The following is a 24,705-nucleotide window of genomic DNA, read 5'->3' on the forward strand; positions in this document are numbered from 1 at the left end:
TAAGACAAATGAGAGAAGGGTGGGTAGACTGCGTTTTCTTGGATTGTAAGAAGGCTTTTGACACAGTTGCACACATGAGATTAATGCATAAGCTGGAAGACCAGGCAGGTATAACAGAGAAGGCACTACAGTGGATCAGGGAATACATGTCGGGAAGACATCAGCGAGTCTCGGTACGTAACGAGGTGTCAGAGTGGACGCCTGTGGCGAGTGGGGTTCCACAGGGGTCAGTCCTAGGACCGATGCTGTTTCTGGTGTATGTGCACGACATTGTGGATGGAATAGACTTAGAAGTGTCCCTGTTTGCAGATGATGTGAAGTTGATGTGAACGAGGATCATGCGGAACTACAAAGGGATCTGGACAGGCTGCAGGCCTGGTCCGAAAACTGGCTCCTGGAGTTCAACCCCAGTAAGTGCAATATCATGAAGATTGGGGAAGGACAAGGAACACCGCAGACGGAATACAGTTTAGTGGGCCAGGGACTACAAACCTCACTCAAGGAAAAGGATCTTAGGGTGAGTATAACACCGGACACATCTGAGGAACACATCAACCAAATAACTGCTGCAGCATATGGGCGCCTAGCAAACCTAAGAATAGCATTCCGATATCTCAATAAGGAATCGTTCAGGACCCTGTACACCGTTTATGTCAGACCTATATTGGAGTATGCAGCACCAGTTTGGAACCTACACCTAGCCAATCATGTAAAGAAATTAAGAGAAAGTGCAAAGGTTTGCAACAAGATTAGTCCTGGTGCTAACGGGCATGTCCTACGAGATGTTAAAGGAAATCAACGACATTGGAGAACAGGAAAGGGGGTATATGATAACGACATATAAAATACTGAGAGGAATCGGCAAGGTGGACAGAGACAGGATGTTCCAGAGATGGGACAGCAATAAGGGGTCACAACTGGAAGTTGACACGTATATAATATATATATATATATATATATATATATATATATATATATATATATATATATATATATATATATATATATATATATATATATATATATATATATATATATATATATATATATATATATATATATATATATATATATATATATATATATATAGGTAGTAGGTTGGTAGACAGCAACCGCCCAGGGAGGTACTACCGTCCTGCCAAGTGAGTGTAAAACGAAAGCCTGTAATTGTTTTACATGATGGTAGGATTGCTGGTGTCCTTTTTTCTGTCTCATGAACATGCAAGATTTCAGGTACGTCTTGCTACTTCTACTTACACTTAGGTCACACTACACATACATGTACAAGCACATATATACACACCCCTCTGGGTTTTCTTCTATTTTCTTTCTAGTTCTTATTCTTGTTTATTTCCTCTTATCTCCATGGGGAAGTGGAACAGAATTCTTCCTCCGTAAGCCATGCGTGTTGTAAGAGGCAACTAAAATGCCGGGAGCAAGGGGCTAGTAACCTCTTCTCCTGTATATATTACTAAATGTAAAAGGAGAAACTTTCGTTTTTCCTTTTGGGCCACCCCGCCTCGGTGGGATACGGCCGGTGTGTTGAAAGAAAGAAAGATATATATATATATATATATATATATATATATATAACATATATAAACAAACACAATCACAAGAATAGATATAAACAAGGTGTTTACTAGAAGCATATATACAGTGAAAAACGTTTAGGATTCATAAATAGGATGTGGCGAAGATAGACTACAGCTGGGCAGAGATAGTGGAGGTGACGTGTTTCAGAGATCCCGGGTGTGATTCACTGAGCTTTCGACTGCTCCCTCTCTCACACACCAATGGTGACACTCTGCATGTAAACACCCTCACACTGTAGCTCCCTCCGCTAACACTTCTTGCATGTTTGATATAAGCAGTGTGTATCGCAGCCAGTGTTGGCAATACTTCACGTATTCACCGAGTGTTCAGAATCATAATAACTTATGCACTGTGATGAGTTAGCTGCGAGTGTTGTGGCTATACTGTGTTGAGACGATTTACCATCCAGGGTGTGGAACCATCCGGGGTGTGGTACCATCCAAGGTGTGGTACCATCAGGGTGTGGTACCACCTGGGTGTAGTATCATCCAGGGTGTGGTACCATCTAGGGTGTAGCATCATCCAGGGTGTGGCACCATCTAGGGTGTAGTATCATCTAGGGTGTGGCACCATCTAGGGTGTAGCATCATCCAGGGTGTGCCACCATCTAGGGTGTAGCATCATACAGGGTGTGGCAGAATGAATAACACACTTGGTAAGTAAATCACTTCCTATCTTCTTGTATCTTTATTTTATGTAGACTCCTCCCTTCAAGGGGATTCCTGATTACCTCATTCTTTAAATATTGTATGTCTCTTACGGATTTAGCGCTTCTCCATAAATAATTATTGCTACTATTAGTAATAATATTAATAATAATGAACCCATTAAATAACTACTGTATTACTGTCTTCTATGAGTGATAGATCAGCCAAACTGTGATGATCATGCAGCTAGCAACAACAACCTGGTTTAGATGGCAGGTTTGCCCCCAGGCCGGGCTGTAAGGGCAGCAGAAACCTCGTAACCAGTGACAGGTATCGAACCTATGATGCCAGTGAATTAATTTGGAAAGTATAATATAACTAGGCATACAGAGATACAACTCCGGGTATTGTTACAACGCTACTGGAAACAAGATAATAAAAATATCTCAGAGGTAATATTTGTGTAAATAAAAGAGAGAGAGAGAGAGGGGCAGTGAGTGGCGGAACTCGTTAATAGTTACTCTGTGATATGAAGGGATACTGTCTTCTGTTGTGTCAAATATTCTGCTAAACATTCCTCGTGGCATTGATAAGCTGTATACAAGTGTCAAACTTGTGCTATTTTTACGGTGATCATCGCCCCCGCAGCTCGGTCCTAGTAGCAGCTATGATTTTTACTGAGTACTGGCCGTGTACCAATAAAAATTATTTAACATACACAAAAAAACATACATAAAATTAACAAACAATAAAAACCACAAGCGTGAATGAAACGCACAACACAAATACTATCATACCAAGTTAAAATATCCACCGTCAGCTAAAAGGCTTATTAAATATTATCTTTTTAAATTATTATCTGTAGTGGAAGGAAGGCGAGGTAAGGGTCGTCCTAGGAAAGGTTGGAGGGAGGGGGGGGGGGTAAAGGAGGTATTGTGTGCGAGGGACTTAGACTTTCAGCAAGCGTGAGTGAGCGTGTTAGACAGGAGCTAGTGGAGGCAAATGGTTTGTATGATTTGACGCGCTGTTGGAGTGTGAGAAGTACAGTGCCTGCACTCTGAAGTAGGGGTGAAAATATGTTGCAGTCTTTGAACTGTAGTGTCGGCACGCCTCTGACGAGACACTGATGAAGTGATGATGAAAGTGTTTCTTTTTTTCGGGTCATCCTGCCTTGGTGAGAAACGGCCGATATGTTATATATATATGGATATATATATGTATATATATATATATATATATATATATATATATATATATATATATATATATATATATATATATATATATATATATATATATATATATATATATAATGTCGTGCCGAATAGGTAAAACTGGTCAATTAGCAAGAAGTCATTTCTAAAAAAATTCTCTTGTACGTTTAAAGATATAATTTTTTCATTGATGTTAATGTCAAAACTGGAGGAAGAGAGAGAGAGGATACTGGTGTCCTGGGAGGAAAAAATCTGGGTGGCGACATGGTGAGTAAAAGTATGTGGGGGTGGATGGATGTTCACAAGCGTCACGTACGCAGGAAGCAAGAGGAGGAGCAACAGGTTGGAGGGGAGGTTTGGTCATTGATTGAATTTTGAGCCTTTGAGGGTATTACGAGCACAGGTGTAGTCTAGTGGCCTGCACACCTGGCTGTAGCACGATAACCACGTAGGAATAAGCAAAAAGGCAGCAGAGAGTGTAAATACTTATAACATAAACAGCAGATATGTACAATAAGGCAAATGTAAGTGAAAAATGTTGCGACTAGACTTGAAGGTAAGTCTGCCGAAGTTGATTCACGAGTGTCCCACATCGCTTCACAACTTTGGCTGGCTTCCTTGTGATTGGCTGGCTGAACCAAAGTGCTAGCACAACAATAGGACCCCTGCTCGTTATACTCTTAGCACTCGATTCGTTGATCGGGAGGGCATGCCTATATAAGTGTGATATACGCTGAATAAAATGTAACATACTCTTAACATGCCACTGAGGGCTTGGAGGAAGAGATAAGGGCCCAACCGGAAGAAAGCTGTGTGGGTGGGGAAACATGTGGAATAGAAGACGAAATAAGAGTAGGAGAAGGTGAAGAGGTGGAAACATCAGAGATGAGACCTTCATAAGGGTCGGACACTTAGGTGACTGGTAAAGGGTACAACAGGACCTGAGACCGCAGAGTTGCTTTGAATTAAGAGAACTGTGAAAGTCTGCCTTGGAGACGGAGTCGAGTCACTATCACTACCTATGAAATGCCAACCCTTTCCTCGAGGCAACGAATTTCACATTCTCTCAAGAAACCCGGGCTTCGGCGCGAAGCAGGGTGAGCTTTTCCACAGTCTAGGTAAGCAGGATCATGATCTACCACTGCACCGCAGACCAGGTATTTTGCTGATCTACAATACTTGGCCAGGTGGCTAAAATGCCAGCAGTGTCTGCATTGTTGAGGTGTAGGGAGCAATTCCCGCACTTGAAAGTGTTGTCCTGCTAAATAAACTGAGGCCAGAAGCTCCCGGCAGTCAAGGGTCAGTCTGGCAGTGTTCCTTGGGTAATGTCTCCGACCTCGGGCAGGGCGCACATAAGTATCCACTTTGATTACTAGGAGCTTGTCGAGCTCAAGCTGCTCTTGGATGTCTGGGCCACATTGAATAATTTCCTGTTTAACAGTAGTATGCAAGATAAAGACAGTACCACAGATAGAACTGAGAAAGAAATGCACGGGAATGTACATTGTGACAGGATGTCACATCCCACTCTTGAACATGTAAAGGCTTTTATGAGGAACACGCATCATGAGTGCTTTGCTAATGCCATGGTCAGTGAGGTAATGAGTAGGTATCATTGGTTAAAGAGAAAAAAAATTCGTCCAAGATTGTTTTTGAAACAGGTGGCGTGTTTCTTAGGGTAGGAGTGAGGAATGTCAGTAACAGCGTCGGGATTGTCAAGTATATGTCAAGGTCATTTGGATGACTGCTTCAAGCCAGTCCATCCTGTGACGTGTGAACGATTAAAAAAAAAGGTGCCCTGTCGTGACAGAAGATGGGATCATGGTCAAAATAGAGCAAAGGTCAGAGGTATCAAAAGTCAGCCGGAACGGGCGCACAAAAGCGGTATCTGGTTAGTAGGAAGATTCGCGGACGTGTCGTGATCAGTCAAGAGTGCCGCAGGGGTGAGGGGCTCTAGTGGCATAACATGAATATGACTATCCATATTTAGGTTCTTCACTTTTGTTTTATTTTGTTAAACGAAAAGAGGGGAAAGAGGCGCAGCCCTGAGGAGAAACAAACAGAAACCGTATATTTCCTCCGCGTCCAAGAGTACGCTTGAAACCGCCAGTAGTCTTTATGCAACATGGAGACTACCCGTTTTTTACTTTTCAGGCCAGTAAACCAGCACTTCAAGATGGCACCTCTCGAATCAGGCAAGCTAGGCTCAGCCGACAAGAGAGGTGGACAACCAGAAAAGCCGGGAGTCGTACCCCCTTGGCTGCCACCTCCCGGAGCCGACAGGTAGCCTCCAGGAATATTTCTGTCATCTAAGGACATGAGGGCCTCCTCCGGGGCCCCAGTGGGAGGGCCAGCACATCCCCATATAATCCAATTCCCACGGTAAACAACACTACCACCGAGGCTCTCAACGGAACGGGGCGAATAACGATTCCTTTCCCCTCTGCTCACGAGCTCAAATTCCGAAGGGGAAAATAACTCCAAATAACTAGGCCGAATGAAGAGAGGGGGTGAGGGGTTGGACGAGGGAGAGTATTTAAATTCATAGTGACTAACATATCGCCAGAAGTATACAACAACCTGATATTCTTTGCAGCTCATGCTCGTTTGGCGAATCTAAGATTAACTTTCAGGAATCTCAACGTTTACGGTCCTATGTACGGCATACTTCAGGCATGTCTTGAGTATGTAACACCAGCATGGATTCCATACCTGATAAAACATGTTAAGAAACTGTAGAAAGTACAGAGGTATGCAAGGAGGCTAGTACCAACATACAAAATATTAAAAAAAAAAAAATATAATGGTCGAGAGGCGAAGAACGGGTACACGAGAGCACAGTAGGAAGTTGCGCACCGATGAGTGATAGGTGTCAGGAAATATTTCTTCAGCTTTATTGTACTCAAAAATTGGAATGACCTGGACGAGTTTTAGGACTCGCATGCCATGGGTTCGATCCCCATCCCCTCTGTGCTTTGTTTGCAATCTTGTTATTGTGATTTTGTGAGTCATGGTGGCAGCTTTGAGAGACTTTAGCTAGAGCACGCCACAGCCATGCTGGTGTAGGATTTCTCTGCAAAAACCTGCATTGTGGTTACAGTGGTGACCTATGCTAACATTTCTATGGCATATAGGTTGGAGTGGGTGTGAGCTGGACTTAGCTAGCAGGGGCCAATAAGCCTACTGCAGTATTCCTTCATTCTTATATATTGTGTTGACAGGTTCGTCGCTGATGCACACAGGCCTAGCTCGTCCCAGGCCCAGGAAGACTCAAAATCCTACACGAGCACGGTAAGATCACAACACACTCCCCAGCCTTATTGATCCTCATCACTATTCTTTGTTACTCTCTGCTTCGAAATGTTCACTATCTTACTACGTTCTTTTTTCCTCTCTTCATGTTTCAGTTTGTGTAATTTCGAAGCTTCTAAACGTATTTTTTTTTTTTGTAATGACATTGTCATACTGGCTCTCGTCTTTGCAGCGCTGCTCAGCTAATGAATATTTGATAAACATTTTTCGTTGATTTATATTTAAAATTTTCAATATACATTTTTGGAAAGGTTATAATCTTGCACTCTTTGTTTCACATCCGGTACATTTTCTTCAAAACTTTATCATTTGTATCAAAGATTCAACTTTGTGACACCAACAATTTAAAACAATCATTTAATAAATACTTCTACTTTGGAATTTAACAATGTAACGACATTGATAGTAAATGTTCTATTAAAGAGAGGTAAACTCGGCATCACTGTGTTATGTATACCACATTACCTCTACAGTAGCTGGAAATTCCATCTCCAGAGACCATGAGGTAATGACACTGACTCTAAAGTAGTTACAATGTTTGTCAGGAAACAAGACAAGTGTTTCCTGAGGCGGGTCATAGTCACATGATGACCCACAACTGGTCATCTGGTCGAGGACTTCCACTGGCTTACCCGTCCACTTCTTTAAAAATTGTCGTTATGATTATATATAATAATAATATAACCATTATTAATTAGGTACTGGCTCTAAGTCTCTTATAGTGGGTTATATTCAAACTCTGGTACCCTCTTTTTTTATTATTATTATTATAATCAAAAAGAAGCGCTAAGCACCCTCTTTTTTTTATATTTCGGCGATATATTGGTATAAGGAATTGCTTTATTGTATATGTTATTTAAAGTGATATGAAATTTTCTTTGCTATACACTTCTGCCTCAAAGTACCAATAGTTGGGCATTAAATAAATGATCTTATTAGGAGAGTGGATATTAACCTTCAGTTTGTTCATAATTCGCAACTAGTCCATGGATATTTTCAAGAGGGTTCAATGTTTTGTGAAAACTCGAGGTTTATCATAAGGATTTAAATATAACAACAGCTTTCTATACAGTGCCGTGCTCATACATTATTTTGAAACACCTACACTATAGCAACATGCCAATATATTATACATGTCTTCCTTTCCTATCCTGATGCTTCTGCTAATTCCTCCCAGTCTAGGGCAGAGCGTCGTCAGAGACAGCTTACTGGATACCTTCTTCCCCAAGATACCTCGAGAACGACCTGGCGACGTGCCAACGATACCCCATGAACCATCTGGTGACATCGATGGACCCAGCGAGACTTTCCCTGAAGTCACTGACGACGCTCCATCCAACCAATGCTGGTAAGTCAACTGATTACCATAGAACAGAAAAAACAGACAGATAATTATCTGAATACTGAGACTGACGATGTGTTGATACTCCGGCGATTGTTACAGAGGAACTAAAATGAACACAGCGAAACACAACTCCAGCTATTTCCCATAAGTTTTCATCATAAATGTTCGTCTCCTCTTTCTAGCTCAAACTCTGGAACACTTGTGGTATTCGTCTTATAAGACTAATTTCATGTTAACTCACAATATGCTGTCAGATATCAACAGAGATATTCTAAAGCCCCTCTTGTGAGGGCTGATGGCACATACTCTGAGTAAAGACGAAATTAGTTTTATAAACCCACATCACATGTGTGCTCCCGGGTTTAGGTTAACGTGCCGAGGTAAAAAAAAAAAAAGAAAAAACAAAACTTGACTCAAACTGATCCAGTAGCAGGTATAATGGTTTAAGGCAGAGTAATGGGATATGAGGATAACTCACCCTGGCTGGGATATGAGGATATCATGCCGAATAGTGAACGAGCATGCCTCATTTACCCTTGGCAACGTGAATTATCATATTTCATTAGTTACTCCACTTAGCAAATATCACTTAAGTGGCCATTTGAAGAATGACACTTTGAAACCCACTTAAGTTAAAAAGGTGTGTGAAGAAACCTTATCACTTTATAGCCAATTGCGATCAGTTAACATTATTTATAGCTTACTGCCCATGTGATATAATCATTTCTTAATAATTTCAAACCACAATAAAAGAGAGTACAAGATACTTTATTAACATCAGCATCATAAATCGTATAGCCTTAACACTGGGTCCTGGATATTAAACAAATTAACCTGTGAGGAGAAGAATTTTACTCTCTCTTAAGGAAGACCGAGAAAACACGGATACACGAAGTATTATGAACTCTGGAAATGAAGAAACACTTAGCCACAAGTCTAGTCTCTGGTTATCTGACTATGTTGCACCACTACGCTGAGAGTTGTGCTAAGACCTGCCTCCACCAAGTCCTCTGATTCTTTCTCCCTCTCTCTCTCTCTCTCTCTCTCTCTCTCTCTCTCTCTCTCTCTCTCTCTGCATTCTACTCCCTTATCTGATGAAAGGGACCTCAAGTCCTCAAAAAACTAGTGATACGATTGAAATCACCTGGAGACACCACGAGGTACAAGATAGCTGAGAAAAATTATAATTCAATCGTTCGCGCGCGCGCGCGCGCGCGCGCGTGTGTGTGTGTGTGTGTGTGTGTGTGTGTGTGTGTGTGTGTGTGTGTGTGTGTGTGTGTGTGTGTGTGTGTGTGTGTGTGTGTGTATGTGTGTGTGTATGTGTGTGTGTTTGTGTGTTAGTTACCATTTTGTCCTAGGCACATATCGATTTGACACTAGGCCTTTTGTATATGTATGTGTGGGTGTGTGTGTGTGTGTGTACTCACCTATTTGTATTCACCTATTTGTGGTTGCAGGGGTCGATTCACAGCTCTTGGCCTCGCCTTTTCGCTAGTCGCTACTAGGTCCACTCTCTCCCTACTCCAAGAGCCTTATCGTACCTCATGTTAATTATAGCTGTGCATGAATCCTGCCTCCACTGCTTCACTCTCCAGATTGTTTCACTTCCTGACAACTTTAAGGCCGAAGAAATACTTTCAGACATCCCCATAACTCATCTGAATTGTTAACTTCCTGTTGTGTCCCCTTGTTTCTGTGTCCCGTGTCAAACATTCTGGCCCTGTGCACTTTGTCAATTCCTCTCAGTATTTTATAAGTAGTTATCTTGTCCCTTCCCCCATCCTCCTGTTCTCCAGTGTCGTCAGGCTGGATTTCCTTAAGAGTAGTGGGGAAAATGCTAGAGTGGCTTCCTTTTCCTGAGCGGTCTCCTCTGAGCGGACTCCTTCCGCGCCGCGCCCACGCGCCCGCCCGCGCCAACCTGCGCCCGCCCGCGCCCTCGCCTGCGCCTTGTGCAGCGCCTTCTGCAGCGTCGTCCGGATCGCCCCCGCTCCCCGAATTTTTTTCCGATTTTTTTCGAATTTTATTTGAATTTCATATGATCTCCATCTCCTCGGATCAAGTTTTTGGGTTTCCCCCTATGGGTACCCCTCCCACTTGCATCCCAAAATCCCTGCTCCATCTCCTCGGATCAACACCCTCCCACCATCCACTTCTACCCCAAATATTCCTGCTCTACTTCCTTGGATCAAGTACTGATTACTACCAAATTAGCACTGAATACTACCAAAACACAGTCAAAATCACCAGAAACTAAGTTTAGCATCACCAGCTAACACTCATTTTATAGAAATCCCCTCAAATCACTATAACCAAGAACTCCCTCCCCATGGGCGCAAAAACAAAAAATATGAACACAAACCTAATACACAAACACTTAGTACATGATCACCATCAACTGAAAACATATCTTGTACACACATAAATCTAAGACAACCACCAACAACAAACACCCATATTCACTTACCTCAAAAACCACTAATATCACAGAAAACACTCATTTTTTATAAACATTCACACAAAAAATCATATTTGACAATATCTAAGTGCACTCACCTCACTACCACCAACACACGATGTCACACCTCACAGGACCGACGAGGTCACCTCCAGTGACGTCACACTCCCATCTGTGTTTACTTGGTGATCAGTAACATCACACCCAACACATCTTGTTTCAACCTGTTGTACCCACAATATCTAAGAACACTATAACCAAGACGATTACCAGATTTTATGACCCCACCACTAAGATCACAGAAAACACTCATTTTTATAAACATTCACACAAAAATCACGATCACCAATTCTATATCATGTTTACCATCATCTATCAACACTCATCACCAAGATAACCATCATGCATCTCAAAACTACTATGATCACTGAAAACACTTATTTTTTTAAACATTCGCACGAAAATAAGACATACACAAAAATACCACGACACTTCCACCAACATCTATAATATAACATGAGCACTATAACATATCACCATCACCAAAAAAATAATAATACACAGACACCCACAACTTATACATTTCCATCACAAATTTAAGACACGAGACATACACACCAAATCTAAGAAGACATTCACCTCCAACTAAGACATACACATCATAACTAAGACATACACCAAAACCTATACTTGACATATTGACAACAAATATAAGACATAAGCACAAAAAAATTTACCATGTCATGAAACAATACCAGAACTAAGTCACACACCTCCAACTAATACACAATCACTTTACTAAGTTCATGTTAACTATTCATCAACAAAAAATATTAATACAATTTACCCACCAAATTTATGTTATAATCGTCAAAACAAAAAATTGTTTTACACATTTTTTCTCAAACTGAATATTCATACCGCATTTATCATTTCTCATCTATGTTACATATCACATTTCTCATCCACATCATCCCTGAAACATCCTTCCTTATTCATCCTCATATCTCCTAGAGATATTTTATCCCCACGACCCATCATGACACTAGGAGCCAGAGTGTAGTAGGTGGTGTTGGAGTGGTGATGGTTGCTCTGGCTCCTACGTCGTGATGGGTCGTCGGGCTTAAAACAATCTCTAGGTGATATAGGGGTGAATATGAAAGGATGTTTTAGGGATGATGAGGGTGAGAAATGTGATATGTAACATATATATATATATATATATATATATATATATATATATATATATATATATATATATATATATATATATATATATATATATATATATAATGTCGTGCCAAATAGGTAAAACTGGCCATTTAGCAAGAACTCATTTAAAATTAAGTTCTTTCTAAAATTTTCTCTTATACGTTTAAAGATATATTTTTTTCATTTATGGTAATGTAAAAATTAATACGTAATGTAAAAATTGTACGTCAGGCCCATACTGGAGTATGCAGCACCAGTTTGGAACCCACACTTGATCAAGCACGCCAAGAAATTAGAGAAAGTGCAAAGGTTTGCGACAAGGTTAGTTCCAGAGCTAAGAGGAATGTCCTATGAAGAAAGGTTCAGGGGAATCGGCCTGACGACACTGGAAGACAGGAGGATCAGGGAAATCATGATAACGACATACAAAATACTGCTTGGAATAAACAAGGTGGACAGAAACAGGATGTTCCAGAGAGGGGACACAGAAACAAGGGGTCACACTTGGAAGTTGAAGACTCAGATGAGTCAAATGGATGTTAGGAAGTATTTCTTTCATAGAGTAGTCAGGAAGCGGAATAGTCTAGCAAGTGAGGTAGTGGAGGCAGGAACCATACATAGCTTTAAGATGAGGTATGATAAAACTCATAGAGCAGGGAGAGAGAGGATATAGTAGCGTTCAGCGAAGAGGCGGGGCCAGGAGCTGAGTCTCGACCCCTGCAACCACAATTAGGTGAGAACACACACACACACACATACGCACGCGCATATACAACAGGCCTAGTGTCTACTCGACATGTGCGTCGGACAAAATGGTAACACACACACACACACACACACACAATTTATATATATATATATATATATATATATATATATATATATATATATATATATATATATATATATATATATATATGTATATATATATATATATATATATATATATATATATATATCTGCAACTGCAATTGTTTTACACTATGGTAGGATTGCTGGTATCTTTTTATTCTATCTCATACACATGCAAGATGTCAGGTGCGTCATGCTACTTCTACTTACACTTACATCACGCTACACATACATATACAAGCATATATATACACCCCTCTGGGTTTTCTTCTATTTTTTTCTAGTTCTTGTTCTTGTTTATTTCCTCTTACTTCCATGGGGAAGTGGAACAGAATTCTTCCTCCGTAAGCCATATATATATATATATATATATATATATATATATATATATATATATATATATATATATATATATATATATATATATATATATATATATATACATACATACATACAAACTACACATAGACACATTGAAAATATGCATTCCAGAGTTTCCAAAGTGTAACATTCTTACACCTGTGTCATGTGGGGTTCGAAACGTGGATGGGGGTAAGAACACTTATGTAGGCTGGTTTGTACGTATAATTATAACGGAAAGTATGGGGAGCACCAGGCCGCCCTGCCTCTCTCTCTGCTCTCTATCTCAGACTAACCCACCAGTGCCTAGGGGGTGAGTGGCGTTCAAAATCATGCTATGGTCAGCAGCAACGTGAATAACAGTCAGTGATTCACACACGGTTGGTAGTGAGTCATCTACTGGTAACTGGTTACTGGTAACTGGTACTACTGAGAGCTCGGTCATGTGGGGTTCGAAACGTGGAAGACCTGTCTTGCCTGGTATTGCACAAGTGTACAGTTTTTTTTCCCAAACTGGTAAATGCATTCTACTGTCTTATTATTCAACATGTGCGATCAATAGCTTCATTATTTGGGCGGTTCTTTAGCGTGGACGAGAGATCGAGGGCCACTCTGAAGACCTTGCCTCAACCACTCCCACTGGGGAAGCAACATCGTGCTGAAGGAAGAGACAGTGGAGATGCTGCTGCTGGTGTTGGTTCATATGGCAATGCTGCTTGTATTGGTGGTGGCGGAGTGTCTTGGTCTTCGTCTGGTGAAGCGGCAGGCAGACGAAACGACGAAGACACTGCTGAAGAGATGAAGAGAACGCTTGGAAGAAGACACCAAGAACTTGAAGACGATGAAGGGAGAGAAAAAAGAAAACTACGTGTAATGAAACAGCTTCAAGAGGAGCCCGTGTCTGGCCTCGTCACCACCAAGGGGTAAGTGGTTAGTACATTTGTTTGAAGTTCACGAAGCTTGGAATTTAAAAGTTAATTAGGTGTCTCCGATGGCTACATTTAGGAGGTTGCCTGATTTTTTTTTAAATTGTTCCTCCAATTTTTCAATTTTATTTCACTCATAACTCGAGACGCCTCATCTAATCGGCTTCGAATATACAGACCGAATTCTGTAACGAAGACCCAATTCTTGGAACAGTTGAATTGTTCACATGTTCTATGATCATATTTCCTCCCTCGTTTCTTTCCTTCACACCTGCGAGCGAGTCAATTCCTTCAGCTTTTATTTCTCTCATTGAGGAACCTTGTGTGTCCTTCGCGCTCCGAGAGCCTGAGTCAACAGTTTCTTCTTGCCGATCTATTCCCGTCCTCCTGGAATGGTTCGGATAACTTACGAAATCCTCTTAAGTTATCCTCGTAAAAGAAAAGTGCCAAAAAAATACGACTATGGCGGGAGTGAAATTCATGTGTAGATGCAGATTTGACCATTATGTGTGTAAAATAATGCGAAATTTTCATTCCCCATAAATAATTTTCGGTTTTCCTCTTCTCAACGACTTGAATATATAATGACTGATGCATCTTATGGCCAGGATAGTACCTATTAATTTTCCTTTGTGTGCTGGCAAATTCGTCGTAGTAAAATATTAAAAAAAAAGTTGGAATCATTGGAATCCCTGCCATATTTGGAGAATGATTTATCGGATCAGCTTCAGATTTTGACCACTGTGGCACAAGTCACAATTCATCAATTTTATTGAATAGTGATATTAATTTGTTCTTCAATAGCTAACGAATGCTTCTGACAATACATTCTACACAAAGAATGATAACCTGTCCGAATAGGTGCAGATTTGAAGTATTTCTGTGATAGTTAAACGTGGATTCGTTATGAGATAAATTACCGGAAATGGTCTTTCTGATCGGTTTCAAAGTTTTACCATTAAAACATCTCGTCACTCGCTCTAAGTTGTATAAATTTCAATTTGTCAATTTTATTAAGCAAGTTGTTTCCCCATGTTTCTTTCGATCAGCTTCAGATGCTGGTGTATCTTAATAGAAAGTATTTTTGTATTGATTTTGGTCTATGTGGGTGCCAATTTGCCAACTTTTTTTTTTTTTTTTTGCTGATTTTATCAAAATTTGATTCTATAAAATAGATTATAAAGGACTTTAAATAGAATAAATAAAAAAAGTAAAAAGAACAAAATTTAAAATCTATTTAAGGTGTTTTTAAGTTTAACGAAAGAAGACTCCTATTTTTCGGAGCATTTTCAGCAACGTTTTCATTTGCTTTCTCGCAAATTTTCGTTCAATGTTCCAGAACACCTTATTTGATCTCCTTGAACTTTTCTAAGCTTGTGTAATGTCTCCTGGACAAGATTCGTGGGACTATTTGCATGTGTGAGTGCACTGTGCACGTTGCTACGTATATCATTCCTAAGTTTTGATTCCATGTGATAGGTGAAGACAGGAAACAATCTTTTGACGATACATTATGTAAGTTAATAATTTTGATCTCAGAAATAAATGAAGAATGTCTCTCCTAATGAGAATATTGAGTTATCCTAGGCCTAGGCTATATCAACTTAATTTACATTTGTGTGTTTACAACATTATGTGCCCTCAAGACCATGGTTAAAAATTTGTATATTATTTACATTAAGCTTATTGTACCCATGATTCACGAAATCGTAATGAAACGACTGCAAACAAACCATACCACGGGTGGGGTTAGATCCCACGATCAGAGAGTCTCAAAACTCCAGACCGGTCTGGAGTTTTGAGACTCTCTAATCGCGGGTTCTAACCCCACCCGTGGTATGGTTTGTAAGCTTATTGTACTTACTGCTTTTGATGTAATAATTTCTGAGTATCACATCCATTTTGCTTCAACCCTTTCGAGCTTATAATATAATACTGCCACTTCTCAGTAGTTTCAAGCTTAATATGTTTGTGTATTTTATGATAATATCTTTGAAAGATTTAAATTATATTTGGTCTGTGTCCTTTTTACCATTTTATTAAAGAAATTTGGGTATTAGTATCCACATGATGACTTGTGAATGTCTCTTCTGAGTTCCTTTAAATCTTCAGTGCTAATATTTAACTGCATTATCAACTTATACCGCACTCTGCACTATTCTAGTCACGTACATTGAACCACAGGGGACCGAGGTTACGGAATACAGGGATCCTTTTCTTGCATCACACAGTGACTGAAATATATGAAGTTGGGTCTTGCTGCACCCGAGGGTTTCATTCCAATGTGCATTCATAGTGAAATAATTATAAACATACGCATACAAAAAATAGATTTTTACATATACACAAATAACTTGTGGAAAAGTAATGTGAAGGACCTGGGAGTGATAATGTCAGAGGACCTCACCTTCAAGGACCACAACAATGTATCTACCTCATCTGCTAGGAAAATGGTATGATGGATAATGAGAACCTTCAAAACTAGGGACGCCAAGCCCATGATGATTCTCTTCAAATCGTTTGTGCTCTCTAGGCTGGAATATTGCTGTACACTAACGGCCCCCTTTAAGGCTGGCAACATTTCAGACCTCGAGAGTGTACAAAGAACTTTCAGGGCACATATAAGCACTATAAGGCACCTAAATTACTGGGAACGGTTGAAGGTCCTTGGTCTGCATTCCCTGGAATACAGGCGAGAGAGATACATGATAATATACGCTTGGAAGGTCCTGGAGGGATTGGTATTAAACCTGCACACGAAAATCACTATGAAAGCAAAAGACTCGGCAGGAGATGCAACATTCCCCCAATGAAAAGCAGGGGCGCAACGAGTACATTGAGAGACAACACAATAAGTGTCCGGGGTCCAAGACTGTTCAAATGTCTCCCAGCCTACACAAGGGGGATTACCAATAGACCCCTGGCTGTCTTTAAGAAGGCACTGGACAGGCACCTAAAGTCAGTACCTGACCAACCGGGCTGTGGGTCGTACGTCAGCCTGCGTGCGGCCAGTAGTAACAGCCTGGTTGATCAGACTGATCCACCATGAGGCCTGGTCTCAGACCGAGCCGCGGGGGCGTTGACCCCCAAAACCCTCTCCAGGTAAACTCCAGGTAAACGTGCGAGTTTTGTGTATATAGGCCAGTATATAGCCGAGGGGAACAAGGAAGGGACCAAGAGAGGAAGAAAAAGAAGTACTGGTAGTGGTAAGGCTGGAAGTGGAAATAGTAGAAGTAATAGTGATAATAGAAAGTAGTTTAGTGGCACAAGAGAGAAAGGGGAGTGAAGAGTGGAGGCAATAGTAATGGTAGTAGCAAAAGTAGAAATGGAGTGGTAGACGTAGTAATAGTAGAAGTTGGGTCAAAGAAAAAGGAATACTGCAGGAGAACTAAGGGCCCACAAGGGTTAGGACCAGAAACACAGGGATGGGGGGGGGACTGAAGGACAGAACACACTAGGCAGAAGAAAAGAAAACAAGGAAAAAATGGAAGGAGAAGAGGTAGGGAAAGGAGAAGAAAGGATCAGGTTAAGTCACGAGTGTTCTGAAGTCTGGAGCATTTGACAATGTAATGAGAAAGGTAGGCATCTACAGAGACAAAGCCACGACTAAGATTCATACAAGTAAAAGTGGTGTATAAGGGACGGAGAGGCTGACCTCTCTCTTTCTGACTCAAAGAATACAAAAAAAGTGTTAGGCTTGCCAACACCAATAATGCTCTTTTCTGCCATGATAGAGACCACAGTTGTCTTATTGACTAGGCCTCTGCTTTAACTGTCTGCCCTTTTTCTAGCCTTCACAGATGCCGTTTTGTAGAAGCATTTGTCTCTGTAGAGGCCTTCCTTTTTCATTACATTGTCAAATGTTTCAAACATCAGAACACTCGTGACTTGACCTGATTCTTTCCATACCTCCTTCCCTACCTCTTCTCCTTTCATTTTTTTTTCCTTTTTCTGCCTAGTGTGTTCTGTTCTTTAGTTCCCCCCCCCCCCCACATCCCCTGTGTTTTTTGTCCCACCCTTATGGGCCTTATCGGCGGTTTTACAAAGGGGCTTTCATGTCTTACGAATTTACTAACTTTCTTCACCAAGGTATGTGAGGAGGTAGATCATGGTATTGAATATGATATTGTGTATATGAACTTCAGTAAGGCTTTCGATAGAGTTCCACATCAGAGGCTATTGAGGAAACTTAATGCACACGGAATAGGAGGAGAATTTTTTTCCTGGGTAGAGGCTTGGTTGGCGAATAGGCAGCAGAGAGTTTGCATAAATGGGGAGAAATCAGAATGGGGGCACGTCACAAGCGGTGTTCCACAGGGGTCAGTGTTGGGCACCTTGTTGTTCACAATCTACATAAACGACATGAGGGAATCAATAGCGACATAAGCAAATTTCCTGATGACACCAAACTAGGCCGTCCAATTCATTCTAATGAGGACACTAGAGCACTCCAGGATGATTTGAATAGACTTATGCAATGGTCGGAGAAGTGGCAGATGCAGTTTAATATAGACAAATGCTAAGTTCTAAATGTTGGACAGGAAAATAACCATGCCACATATAAACTAAATAATGTAGATCTTAATATTGCGGATTGCGAGGAGGATATAAGAGTTCTGGTTAGTAGTAATCTAAAACCAAGACAACAGTGCACTAGTGTTTGCAATAAAGCTAACAGAATCCTTGGCTTTATAGCAAGAAGTATAAATATAGAAGTCCTCGGGTTGTTCTTGAACTCTGTATATCTTTGGTTAGGCCTCATTTAGATTATGCTGCACAGTTTTGGTCACCGTATTACAGAATGGATATAAATGCTCTGGAAAACGTACAGAGGAGGATGACAAAGTTGATCCCATGTATCAGAAATCTTCCCTATTAGGATAGACTGAGGGCCCTGAATCTGCACTCTCTAGAAAGGCGTAGAATTAGGGGGGATATGACTGAGGTGTATAAATGGAAAACAGGAACTAATAAAGGGGATGTAAATAGCGTGCTAAAAATATCTGACATAGACAGGACTCGCAGCAATGGTTTTAAATTGGAAAAATTCAGATTCAGGAAGGATATAGGAAAGCACTGGTTTGGTAATAGAGTTGTGGATGAGTGGAACAAACTCCCGAGTACCGTCATAGACGCTAAGACGTTGTGTAGTTTTAAAAATATGTTGGATAAATACATGAGTGGGTGTGGGTGGGTGCGAGATGGACCTGACTAGCTTGTGCTACTAGGTGGGATGCACTGCTCCTCCCTTAAGTGGCGTGTCTGACCTCACATGGTCAAGGCATTGGCTTAAGCCGATGGGAGAAATGGAGCTGCCTCGCATAGGCCAGTAGGCCTACTGCAGTGTTCCTTCTTTTTTATGTTCTTATTAGCTCTCCTGCAGTGTTCCGTTTTCATGTCCTTAGACTGACATAACCTCTACTGCTACTACGTCTACACCTCCATTTCTACTATTGCTACTATCATTACTATAGACTCCCTTCACTCCCCTCTCTCTCTTGTGCCACTATTTCTATCACTATTACTTCTACTACTGTTTCCACTTCCAACCTTACCACTATTATTTTTTCTTCCTCTCTTAGTCCCTTCCTTGTTCCCCTCGCCTGTATACTGGCCCCTTCCCCTCTCTCTGCTGTGTTAGTGTGGCTTTGTAAATGGTCCAAGTCGGTCCGAAATGTCATCGTAGCTTCTCTTTCCTGTGTGCGGGTTATTTGTGTTTTGTTTCAGTCACGGTACTGTACCTTTTTGTTCTTTTTCTTTATATATATATATATATATATATATTATATATATATATATATATATATATATATATATATATATATATATATATATATATATATATATATATATATATATGATATATATATATATATATATATATATATATATATATATATATATATATATATATATATATATATATATATATATATATATATGTCGTGCCGAATATGTAAAACTGGTCAATTAGCAAGAACTCATTTAAAATTAAATCCTTTCTGAAATTTTTTTTCATACGTTTAAAGATATATTTTTTCATTAATGTTAATGTAAAAATTTTTAATTTTGCACCAAAAGAATCTTAGAAAACTTACCTAACCTTATTATATCAAGAACAATTTATTTTAGCCTAACCCAACTAAATATATTTTAGATTTGTTTACAATAATTTAATACTAAACAAACACAGTGAAATATATTTTTTTCGTTAGGTTCAGAATGATTTTGGCGAAATTATTGCATACACAAATTTTCACTTGTCCTATATGGCAAGATGAGCGTTGCTATTTAAGCCAAGATCGCAAGTTTTGCCTATTCGGCACGACATATATATATATATATATAGATATATATATATATATATATATATATATATATATATATATATATATATATATATATATATATATGTTTGTATATTGCACACACACATACACAGTAAACAGGTGATATCACAATATGCAGAACAAACACTGTGAAAAAATAGTGAACTTCCAGGCACTTTCGTGATTTCTCACATTATCAAAGAACTGTAAGAATAATAGAACAGCGGAAGGCTATGTTTAATTGGACCTTGACCATCTCGCCCTTATATGTCTTCTGCCGTGCTATTACACACACACACACACACACACACACACACACACACACACACACACACACACACACACACACACACACACACACACACACACACTCTAGTAGCAACCGGTGAAGAGGCGGGGCCAGGAGCTAGGACTCGACCCCTGCAACCACAAATAGGTGAGTACACGCACGCGCGCGCAAAGGACCCAGGAGAATAAGGAGACCAGTCGTAGAGCCAGAAATGAATATGTACAGGTAAGATGGGATGCCCGAAGGTAATATGAGAATGATATAGCAGTGAAAGCCAAATCTGACCCAAAGCTATTGTACAGCCACATCAGGCGGAGGAGAAAAGTCAAGGACCAGGTAATTAGGCTGAAGAAGGAAGGAGGGGAGGTCACAAAAAACGACCGCGAAGTATGTGAGGAACTCAACATGAGATTCAAAGAAGTGTTCGCAGAGGAGACAGAAGGGCCTCCAGAAAGGCAGAGAGGTGGGGTACACCACCAAGTGTTGGACACAATACATACAACCAAGGAAGCAGTGAAGAGGCTGTTAAGCGAGCTAAATACCTCAAAGGCGATAGGGCCGGATTACATCTCTCCGTAGGTCCTGAGAGAGGGAGCAGAGGTGCTGTGTGTACCACTAACAACTATCTTCAACACATCTATCGAAACTGGAAGGCTACCAGAAGTATGGAAGACAGCAAATCTAGTCCCAATTTTTAAAAAAGGAGACAGGCACGAAGCATTAAACTATAGACCAGTGTCACTGACGTGTATAGTATGCAAGGTCATGGAGAAAATTATCAGAAGAGTGGTGGAGAACCTAGAAAGGAATGAGCTTAACGACAGCCAGTACGGTTTCACGGACGGGAAATCCTGTCACACACCTACTGGAGTTCTATGACAGGGTGACGGCTGTAAGACAAGAGAGAGAGGGGTGGGTAGATAGCATTTTCCTGGACTATAAGAAGGCGTTTGATACAGTCCAAACAAGAGATTAGTGTGGAAGCTGGAGGACCAGGCAGGGATAACAGAGAAGGCACTACAATGGATCAGGGAATACCTGTCTGGAAGACAACAGCGAGTCATGGTACGTGGCGAGATGTTAGAGTGGGCGCCTGTAACGAGCGGGGTGCCACAGGGATCACTCCTAGGACTGGTGCTGTTTCTGGTATTTGTGAACGACATGACAGGACGACTAAAATCCGAAGTGTCCCTGTTTGCAGATGATGTGAAGTTGATGAGAATTAAATCGGATGAGGACCAGGCAGAACTACAGAGGGGTCTGGACAGACTACAGGCCTGGTCCAGCAACTGGCTTCTGGAGTTCAACCCCACCAAGTGCAAAATCGTGAAGATTGGGAAGGACAAAAAAGACCACAGACGGAGTACAGTCTAGGGGGCCAAAGCCTACAAACCTCACTCAAGGAAAAGGATCTTGGTGTGTGTATAACACCAAGCACTTCTCCTGAAGCGCACATCAACCAAATAACTGCTGCAGCATTCGGGCACCTGGCAAACTTAAGAACAGCATTCCGACATCTATATAAGGACTCACTGTGTACGTTGGGCTCATGTTGGAGTATGCAGCGCCAGTTTGGAACCCTCACCTAGCCAAGCATGTAAGGAAACTAGAGAAAGTGCAAAGGTTTGCAACAAGACTAGTTCCGGAGCTAAGGGGTATGTCCTACGAGGAGAGGTTAAGGGAAATCGACCTGACGACTCTGGAAGACAGGAGGGATAGGGGGATATGGTAACGACGTATCAAATACTGAGAGGTATAGACAATTTGGATAAAGACAGGATGTTCCAGAGATGGGATACAGCAGCAAGGGGTGACAGTTGGAAGACTCAGATGAGTCACAGGGATGTTAGGAAGTATTTCTTCAGTCACAGAGTTGTTAGGAAGTGGAAAAGCCTGGGTAGTGATGTAGTGGAGGCAGGATCCATACATAGGTTTAAGAAGAGGCATGATAAAGCTCACGGAGCGGGAAGAGTAACGGCCAGTTGAAGAGGCGGGGTCAAGAGCTGTGACTCTACCCCCACAACCACAACTAGGCGAGTACAACTGAGTACATATATACACGCACACGAAGACACTCGAGGACAGAGCCGAGTATATGAAGAAGTTCAAGAGACGAGGAAGTGTGAACTCGGGGTATTTCCCAAGACAAGAGAGAAAGGGCAGCCAGGATGACACATTGAAAAAAACATTGAACCATTGTTATGCGGTGTCCAGATTAGTGACTACTTTCAACTTATCCCAAAATCCCATGCTTATACAAATGGCTGTATTCTGACATTTACTATCCAATAGTGGAAATGCCAGCTGCTCTAAGTTACAGCAATCACCGGTTTACAGTCACATTAACCTGGGGAAAGCGGTGGCAGGGTACATTTGCTCTTGAGAAAGCTCAAATGATGATGGTCTCTCGGTACCATGATAGTAAAGCTGGAGCAATGGTAAGAATGAATGGGAGAATGTTTGGAATCCGGGGATTAGGTCGATATAATTGGGGTGAAATTTTATTCCAAACTGGCTATGGAGAACCACATAGTAAATCTTGTAAACAAGGCGGCCAGGAAGCTTACAGCATTTAGACGTATCTCGCATCTGCTCTATGGTAAAGGATGCAAGACTCTGTACTAGGCCTAAGTGCGCTCACACCTTGAGTATGCTCCACTTTCTTGGACTGCTTGCCCCCGTCTCGTCTACGACTTGACAGAATAGAGAAGAAAGCAAGACGACTCAACTCTCGTCTGGACCCGGCTTAGACAGATGTCATTTCAGCAGAGCCTTCAACACCGGAGGCATGTGGGTGGCTTTACTGTTATGTACAAGGCCAATACTGTCAAGCTATCACAGTTGGCTTCACTTCGTGGTCAGCGAGAGGACAGCTTCTACACAACAAGAGGGGCAGTAAACAGCAACTTCACTCTGCTGTACCCTTCTCAAGAACATCACTTCATCTGAGATCATTTATTCCCAGGATGACTAGAGTCTGGAACTTGTTCGTGCAGCCTAATGACATCGATGAAATAGTTAAGTAATTGAAATGACTGGCCCCACAGATAGCTCCAACCTCATCCTATTCCCTATTTGTATATCTCATAATAAAAAGACTTTCAAATGAGCAGATGTAGGCAACAACTCTTAGCGTGTAAATAAAGGTAGAAATCTTAACCTAACCTTGCAAAACCCTTGTGTAAATAAAAAAAGGAAACAAAAGATATATAACAATAGATAAAACAGACCAAAATCATATTATTTATTATGGTTCATGGTGAGGGCGCTAAACCAATAGGAGTCATGCACTTCCATGGGGGAATGAAGGCACTCAGATTCGATCCATGTAAGGTCCGGAAGCTCTAGATCTTTAAAGAGACACTCATCGGCTTCATGGCACCTCCCTGAGAGGAAAAACCTGCAGTTAATGTGGACGCTGACACGAGCTGACAGAATTAGTGTGTCAGGTTAAGATTTCTTTTCACTCCACATAGCAGCAAGCTGACGCCACAATTCTCATGTGTACTGAGTCTCCTGATCGGGATTGTTGTGAACGTCGAGTGTACATATCTTGAGCAGTTCAGTCTCACTCCAGCAGTGGTACACGTCAACGATTCTAGCACCAACAATGATACACGTCAAACATTCTAGCACCAACAGTGGTACACGTCAACCATTCTAGCACCAACAGTGGTACACGTCAACCACACATACCGGTGGAGACAGTGTAGTGGGTCACAAGCGCCAGGCTCCGAGGATCTTAGTGCTTTTAGGGCGTGTTTTAGCAGCTAGAAGCAACCAGTGTTAGTGACAACGTCAGTGAACAACCCTACAAGTGATAACCAATGTATTAGAAAAAATAAATAAAGTAAAGGCGAGAGAAAGCCTGAAATTATACAACAAAATTTCAAAGTGCCAGTTCGTTGAGGCCTAGTTGGGACCTGTTGCCACATTGTTACATATATACAAAGTACAAAGCGAGTGACTAAAGAGAAAAGACCAAATAGAATTAAGAGAGGGTGGTAACGACAAAATGTGATGTAGCACACAGCGTGAACAAGCTAGCCAGAAAGGGGATATATATATGTATACATAAATATATATAAGCAGAGGTGGTGGCAGCAGTAGGCCTGAGGGAGTAGCGCCGCCATAACAGGTTGGGTGTCACCACAAATAAGTAGTGTAC

At 41.0% G+C, this 24,705-nt stretch overlaps 1 protein-coding gene across 1 annotated transcript in view; it reads left to right on the plus strand.

Moving 5' to 3' along the window:
• The first annotated feature begins 1,781 nt into the window (after positions 1-1,781).
• Positions 1,782-24,705, plus strand: part of LOC128693878 (serine-rich adhesin for platelets) — a 52,338-nt gene continuing 29,414 nt past the window's right edge. Inside the window, exons 1-4 of the mRNA XM_070090803.1 lie at positions 1,782-2,251; positions 6,679-6,748; positions 7,947-8,117; positions 13,581-13,916. Of these exons, the coding sequence (XP_069946904.1) occupies positions 2,236-2,251; positions 6,679-6,748; positions 7,947-8,117; positions 13,581-13,916 (593 nt within the window). The 5' untranslated portion in view covers positions 1,782-2,235. The remainder of the gene's footprint in view (positions 2,252-6,678; positions 6,749-7,946; positions 8,118-13,580; positions 13,917-24,705) is intronic.

This window comes from Cherax quadricarinatus, chromosome 33 (genome assembly GCF_038502225.1).
Source record: "Cherax quadricarinatus isolate ZL_2023a chromosome 33, ASM3850222v1, whole genome shotgun sequence".
Classification (NCBI taxonomy): Eukaryota; Metazoa; Arthropoda; class Malacostraca; order Decapoda; family Parastacidae; genus Cherax; species Cherax quadricarinatus.